Source organism: Nematolebias whitei, chromosome 3, assembly GCF_014905685.2.
Source record: "Nematolebias whitei isolate Nwh7 chromosome 3, NemWhi1, whole genome shotgun sequence".
Classification (NCBI taxonomy): Eukaryota; Metazoa; Chordata; class Actinopteri; order Cyprinodontiformes; family Rivulidae; genus Nematolebias; species Nematolebias whitei.
The window spans coordinates 51,138,559-51,146,891 of NC_056500.1; the positions used below are offsets into that span (position 1 = coordinate 51,138,559).

Below are 8,333 nucleotides of genomic sequence, written 5' to 3' on the forward strand. Positions count from 1 at the left end.
CCAAAGTGGTTCAAAATATCCTGATGCATGCTCAATAATCCAGGTAGAAAAATCCAAAAAAGTTCAATCTGGTCCTCTGGACATTCAAAAAAAAAAAAAAGCAAAAAAAATGTAGAAACGTTTCGTCTCTCATCCGAGAGACTTCCTCAGTCTGAGGTGCTGTTTTCAGCTCAGTCTCTTAAATAGCACCTTCTCAGAGTGGATCAACCAGTTTTGCTGCTGACAACCAAAACCAGCTGATCACATGCTCAAGAAGGACCATCAGCCTAACAATGGATCATTAGCACACTGATGGCTGTTTACTGTTCACAGAGGGCTGAGTGATACTAGCAATCACAGCATTGTAAGAGGGGGACAGTTGAACCTGGAGGCTCCACCCCTGTTTAATGATGGACGATTTCTTTTCACAAAGATGGCCTCCTTTACTCCTCTCTCAAACCATCGTTCCTCTCTGTCCAGGATGTGAACATCTTCATCCCTGAAAGAGTGACCGCTGGCCTGGAGATGAGTGTAGACCTCAGAGTCCTGGCCTGATGATGTTGATCTTCTGTGCTGGTCCATCCTTTTGGCCAGTGGCTGTTTAGTTTCCCCGATGTAAGACTGATCACCCTCCTGACACTGAACAACATACACAACATTACTCTGCTTGTGTCGGGGGACAAGATCTTTGGGATGAACCAGTCTTTAATGTATTTTGGGGTTTAAAAGCCACTGGGACGTTGTGTTTAGAAAATAAACGTCTCAGTTTCTCTGATACTCCCTCAACATATGGAATGACCACTGGTCTGGGTCTGGGTTCTTCCTTTTCACCTGATGCTGACTGGAGTCCTGTTTGGGTTTCTTCTTTCAGGAAGGCCCAGTTAGGATATCCACATTGCTCTAGAGCCTGTCTTGTGTGGGATTTCTCCTTGTGCCTGGCTCCTGAGCTAGTGGGGACGCTGTCTGCTCTGTGGTACAGAGTCCTGATGACTCCTAACTTGTGCTCCAAAGGGTGATGGGAGTCAAACTCCAAATACTGGTCTGTGTGGGTGGGTTTGCGGTACACCTCAGTTTGCAAATGTCCTCTATCAGAGACTGAGACCTCACAGTCCAAGAAAGCCAACCTGCCATTTTTTACATCTTCTCGTGTGAACTTGATGTATTTATCCACAGAGTTGATGTGGTCAGTAAAATGTTGGACTTCCTGAGATTTAATTTTAACCCAGGTGTCGTCAACATACCTGAACCAATGACTTGGTGGTGTCCCTGAAAAGGACGTCAAGGCTCTCTTTTTTACCTCCTCCATGTACAGGTTAGCAACAATAGGAGAAACTGGAGACCCCATAGCACACCCATGTTTCTGCCTATAATATTGCTCCCCATATGTGAAGTAGGTTGACTGCAGGCACAGTTTCAAGAGTTGACACAGTTGTTCTGTGGAAAGCGTGGTCCTGCTGCTCAGAGTGGTGTCTGATTTTAATCTTAAACAGACCACCTCTACTGCATCATCAACAGGAATGCACGTAAAGAGTGATGTGACATCAAAAGAGACCATTGTTTCATCAGTCTCCATGATGACATCCCTCACCTTATCCACAAAGTCCATGGTGTTCTGTATGTGATGTATTGTTTTTTTTTTTTTTTAATGTACAGAGGACCAGATTTAACTTGTTTAGATTTTTCTACCTGAATTATTGAGCATGCATCAGGCTAAAATTGAATAGTTTTCATTTCCAGAATTGCGCCGCTCAAGGTGGCTTCATGTTGAAGCAGCTCTGTTACTTTCATTCTGAGATTTTGTTTTTGGAAATTTTTAATTCCTCTTTTTCTGGATATAAATCACATTTTTTGGATGATTGTTTCCTCTGGTATCAGATGATGAGCAGCTGGAAGGATTTTTACTGAAACTTTTTTTAGTTTTGGACATTTGTTATGATGCGTAACCATGGCAACAAGGCAGTTTTCTACAACCAACAGCAGTTGATTAACATCTCAAAAGCTCAAATATCTCAAATGAGTTGAAAAGGACGTTCTGTGGATGCATTCTCATCTACCTGCCAGCTGTGCTCGAGTGCCTGACCACTGAGATCCTGGAACTAGCAGGAAACCCGGCTCATGACAGCAGAAGGACAGGATCGTCCCTCGGCACCTACAGTTGGATGTCCGCAGCGACGAGGAGCTGGGAGGAGTGGCCATCGCTCTGGGAGGAGTTCTGCCCGGCATTCAGGCGGTCCTACAGCCCTGGGAACCGAGAGGCCAGCCAAGTCTGGGTGGACGGATCGAACGGCATCTGCAGCCAGTTTCTTAGGATCCACTGTGGGATGGACCTTTACAAGAGATCCTTCCTGCCTACAGCCATCAGTATCTATAACATCTCTTTATGAAATGAGGATAACGAATTATAACAACAAATAATTTCCTTTTGGGATTAATAAAGTATTTTTGAATTGAATTGAATTTGATACTATTTCTACCTTAACGTGATTCTTGACCTGCCATTGTGTATCTATTCCTACCAAACCCAGCCGGTCGAAGCAGATGGCCGCTTGTCCTGAGCCTGGTTCTGCTAAAGGTTTCTTCCTCATGAGGGAGTTTTTCTTTCCACTGTCGCCTTCATGCTTGTTCAAGATGAGAGTTCAGTGATGGAGTTAAACTCAAAGCTGCTCCTCAGATAATGTTAAATTATTATTTTATATATGAATGTTTCTGTTCAGTGCCCTGAGACGACTTCTGGTGTGATGGTGCAATAAACTGATTTAAACTGAATTAAAAAGTGGCATGCATAATATTTTAGCTGTGTTATTTTTAAGTGTTTCAACGTACTGGCACATTCAGTTTCCATAGTTGACAGTGGAGTGCTCTTGGCAAGGTAGGAGGCATGAAGACCCAGCAGCAGACCCAAGTTCCGCTCAGTGTCAATAAGAGGAGAAGACAAACTGCCAAGATCTGGAGTAGTGACTGTCTCCTGGTTGGGCTTGAAAAAAAATGTCACAATTTCAAAAAGAGAAACAATCTAGAAAAGATAAGTGTGAATTGTAAAGTGTATGATGGGATAGTAAGTACCTCCATATATTGTCCAACACAGAAAGCCTGCATAGATTCCCTTGTGTCTTCAAACTGTAGGGCAGCTTCCAGAGCAACCACAGGGTCCTCTCCTGCAAACTGAGCTGTAAAAGGAGGCATTTTGGTTTGAGCAGCAAAAAACAAAGACAACCAAAACATTTATGCAGGTACTGCTTGAAAGAGTAACAACCAACAACATTTATTCCTATAATGCCCAGTAACAGTTTGGGACTTTTGCAATACTCTCGGCTGTGGTTGAGTGGTTAGTCGTCCTCCAATGCGAGAGTTGGGGGTATGAGTCCACCAGAGTCATATGCTGAACTGTCCCTGGGCAAGACACTGAACCCCTCGTTGCCTCTGATGTGTGTCCCATAATTGTATGGATTTGATAAAGCTCTGATTATTATTTGTATAGATATTGCAGTATGAATGGATAAATGAGGCACAGATTGCAGTGTAAAGAGCTTTGAGTGTCTTGAAAAGATAGAAAAGCACTATATAAGTGCAGTCTGTTTATTTACCCCCTATTAAAACTTCTGTTATAATCTAAATTGAAAAAATGCTTTCATTTTGGGCCTGATATATAGAACTCCAAAGAGGACTGGGTATTCGCTCGTATTTTACCAAAATCGTAAAGATGTCAATCAAACGTGTTTGGGCAGTTTCTGTCCATGTCATATGATGCATGGTGCATTGGCATGCATTTCTCAAAACAACTGTGCGTTTCCATATATAGTAAGCAGTCCCTCGATACTTCTCTGTGCGACTTTCCCAGACTCGCTCTGTCGTGGTTTTTCAGCAATTGTCTACTTTAATATTACTCAGGTGATTGGGATGGTACAAATAAAAAGTTTATTTCAAATGTCTTCTTATTGACTAGTAGCTATACCATATATTGATAGATAGGGTACAAAACCATGTATGGCAATAAAATTTTAACAGATTTTAACCCATAAACAAGTCCCCAGACAGCAGATACACCCACACAAAACTAAACTGAGGTAATCCAAAAAAGTTCAATCTGGTCCTCTGGACATTCAAAAAAAAAAAAAAAAAAAAAAAAATCTAGAAACGTTTCTAGATTTTTTTGCTTTGTTTTTATTTTTTTATTTTTTTTTTGAATGTCCAGAGGACCAGATTGAACTTTTTTGGATTTTTCTACCTGGATTATTGAGCATGCATCAGGATAAACTGAGGTAAAATCAAACAACACTTAAGCAAAGTAAAAAAAAGATACCATAATAAAATAATGCCATTTTAGATAACCAGATGAACATAACACATATTATCCACAAATATAAAAAGAGAATAAATAAATAAATAAATACATAAATAAAATATTAAAAATAAATAAATAAAAATAAATGACAAATTAAAGATGCAAGCAGCATTGAAGGCCCTCGCAGCAAAGCGCCGCTCTGGCCTAAAGGCGACCGCGGGAGCTCCAGCGACTCCGCCCATTTGCCGTTGTGAACATTCTCGCTCATGTCCCGTGCCCGTTCACCGGGGTGCGCATTCACTGAACCTTCAACCTCATGCGCGACCGCAGGCGCTCCAGCACCGCTTCCCAGTCGCCGTAGCAAATGCTCTCATGCCTTCCCGCACAAGTCCACCAGGGTGCGAATTTGCCTAAACTTGGCAATCGCCTTCCACCCATATCAGTATGAAAGGGGGGCGCACTTGAGTCATATGTTAAACCACAAAATCAATGTGTTTACACGTGCTCACCGATTATGCACACAAAATCTGGTTCCGATCGGATGATGTGTCACTGAGATATAACTGATGGAATAATGTAAGGGGCGCATTTGAGTCAAATGTTAAAGAACAATACCAATGTGTCTAGAAATGCTCACTGATTACGTACAATAAAGCTGGTACATATTGGATGATATTTCACTGAAATATAACTGTTGGAATAATCTAGGGGGCGCACTGGAGTGAAACGTTAAACAACAATACCAGAGTATGTAGAATGGTTCACTGATCACGCACAATAAATCTGGTACAGATTGGACGATATATACCTGAGATATAATTGTTGGAACAATGTAGGGGGCGCAATGGAGTCCAATGTTAAAGAACAATATCATTGTGTCTAGAAGTGAAAAGTGATCATCCATAATAAATTTGGTACGTATTGGATGATTTATCACTGAGATATAACTGATTAAATAATCTAGGGGGTGCACTTGAGTCATATGTTAAACCACAATATCAATGTGTGTTGACGTGCTCACCGATTATGCACAAAAAAATCTGGTTCTGATCGGATTATGTATCACTGAGATATAACTGATGGAATAATGTAGGGGGTGCACTAGAGTCATTTGTTAAACCACAATATCAATGTGTCTAGAAGTGCTCACTGATTGCACAATAAATCTGGTCCAGATCGGATGATGTATTACTGAGTTATAACTGTAAGAATAATGTAGGTGGCGCTATGGAGGCAATTGGCCACTTATCATGGATACTTGTTCAAGGGGTGGATAATGATTGATCATAGTGGTTTTGGTGCACCTTGGCTGATATAGTTGGTTACGTACTATAACCCCAGATTCTATGAGTATAGGCGTAGCCCTTTAAGGCCCTCGCTAGTGGGTTTTATCCCGTTGTGCAAAGCAGCGCACTGAAAAGTTTAGTCCATGCCCACCTGTTGTGTGGGCCCCACCCGGTCCGTATAAAATTACGTTAAGAGCGGGTAATCGGCTCCCAAATAGCTTTTTCTTCAGCCATTTAGGAGCCATTGAGGCCCGGCGCTTAAAGGGCTACGCCTATACTCAATAGAATCTGGGGTTAAAGTACGTAACAAACATTCTATTTTGTATAGGCTTCGCCCTTTAAGGCCCTCGCTAGTGGGTTAAACGGCGAAGCATGATGTGGTCCTCGCCTCACTGGGTCTATTCGAACACCATATGAAGCGCCTGCTTGCCCAAAAATGTCTTGTCACTCAGCTCTCCATGTGCATAATTGCACGTTGCGTAATTACGCGTACCAAGCACAGACGCGTGCTGCGTAGTTATGTGTTCCGAGAGCATGAACGCCCCGAAAAAGTTTTCAACGGGGAAAAAGAAGAGGCTGAAAAAGGCCGTGAACCAAGCAGATCCACGGTTCTTCAACATGAACAGATTAATAATAACAAGTGAACTGATTATTAATCAAATGAACTGATTGGTAACAATAGTCATGAACTGATTAGTGACAATAGAACAAGAACAACAGTCACAACCTGTGACTGATAACAACATCACACACTGTAAATGCATGCAGTCAGATGTGAGTTTAAACGAGATTCCATGAAACAACAATATTCATTCTGTTAAGGCACTAAGGACAGAATGCGTCATGGAACGAGCCGACACATCACGTAAATAAAAGCGAATAAATGAACAGGGTGTTGACCACGCGGCCGCAATGCAAATATCTTACATTGTCATACCATTAAGCAAAGCAGTCGAAGATGCGATACCCCTGGTCGAGTGCGCCCTGAGGTTGTCAGGAGGCTCTAAATCTGATGTTCTATAGGCTTCAGAAATGGCCTCACACAGCCAGTGTGACAGGCGCTGGGTGGATAAAGGGCGACCTGCAGACGCATCTCTATAATGCACAAACAAATGTTGTCTGACGCATTGCGGCAGTGCGTGCTATGTAGCACGTCAACGCATGCACAGGACAGAGGAGATGGAAAGATGCTTCTTCTTCTGATTTGTGGGGGGGGAGGGAAAAAACCCTCCAATGATATCACTCTTGATTTAAAAGAGCTTGTGATGTTTTATGGCATAAACGCTGGGTTAGGTCTCAGATCAGCGAGCTGCTGTCAGCCTGAATTCTGAGGCATGACGGAGCGACAGAGAGGGCAGATAAATCACTCACCCTCTTAGAGGATGTTAAAGCCAGCAGCAGGGCTGTTTAAAGAACCTGTTTAAAAACCTGTTTTAAGGACACCGGCTCGTTTGTTGTGGAGGATGTGTAAGGAGAAGCCGCTGTGAGGTCATTCGAACTGACAGACAGGCTGAATCAGACACTTTAATCTTTGAATGATGTTCTTGTTTTATTTCAAAACTCCTGTCATCATTTGCACACACACATCCCCCCACAAGGAGTCATTCCTGAATCTTCTCCCCCATGAGACCTGCGGTTTGTTGTCCCAGGGCGCCGCCTGTTGGCGATCTCTGGGAAACGCTGAACCGCTGGTTGCCGGGATGAGAAGGGCTGTTCTCTGACGGGCGGGGCTGGCGTCAGAGCGGAGCGGGAGGACGCTGCTGCAGCTGTGGAACATCTCTGTTTGCTGCCTTGGGCCACGACGATCCTTCCAGCGGGCTGGGGGGCGGGATGAAGCGTGTGGCTTGGTCAGATGGCGCACAGTCTCCAACACCTCCTCTGGCTTTTTCGATTTCTCGAGCATGTCCTTGAAAATTGGCTCCAAACAGCACATCCGCTTCTCCGACAGTGTGTGGGGACAGAAGACGAGGCACACGAGTTGAAGGTGACGTCAGACGCCCTGCAGAGGGAGCTATTGTCTCCTCAGGCAAGTCTGTCTGGTGAGACCAGAAAGTGGACAGCTTTTCAGCGCTGGTGTACAGAGAAAGGTGTAGAGGCCACTTCATGTCCACTGGTGAGCTCGGTTGGAGAACGACGTCACCGTCTGGTCATGCCTCCCCGGAAGCGCAGGACGCTGGTCCAACCTGGACATCTTTGCTCCAAGAGCCTCCGCCAAGCTTGGCTCCGGGGGGGCACCGAGGGAATTTCTGCTTAGTAAAACCCCTCCACTCTGGTGATGGGCGCGGATGTGGAAACCTGTGCTCTCAGTCTACCAAGTCCAGCTGCAGCCTCGTTCTAGTAGGACGTCACTGCTGGGAACGAGGCCAGATGGGATCAGGACGGCGAGCCTGCCGTGAAACTGGTATGTGTATGTTTTCATGTTTCTTTGTGTATTCTTTGTATGTTTTTATTGTCTTAATTAATTTGCCTTTTTGTCTTATTGTACAGCACTTTGGCTAAAATTGTTGTTTTTAAAATGTGCTATAGAAATAAAGTTGAGTGACTGAGTGAGAGAGTGAGTGAGTGAGTGAGTGAGTGAGTGTGAGAGTGAGTGAGTGAGTGAGTGAGAGTGAGTGAGTGAGTGAGTGAGTGAGTGTGTGAGTGAGTGAGTGTGAGAGTGAGAGTGAGTGAGTGAGTGAGTGAGTGAGTGAGTGAGTGTGAGAGAGTGAGAGAGTGAGAGAGTGAGAGAGTAAGAGAGTGAGAGAGTAAGAGAGTGAGAGAGTGAGAGAGTAAGAGAGTAAGAGAGT

The 8,333-nt window shown here is 43.8% G+C and overlaps 1 protein-coding gene across 1 annotated transcript in view; it reads right to left on the reverse strand.

Annotated features, from left to right (window-relative positions):
- The window catches only part of herc2 (HECT and RLD domain containing E3 ubiquitin protein ligase 2), a gene marked incomplete in the record, with an annotated part of 472,599 nt that overhangs the window by 326,163 nt on the left and 138,103 nt on the right, over positions 1–8,333 (reverse strand). Inside the window, 2 exon segments of the mRNA XM_037698316.1 lie at positions 2,803–2,953; positions 3,043–3,146. Coding sequence (XP_037554244.1) covers positions 2,803–2,953; positions 3,043–3,146 — 255 coding nt within the window.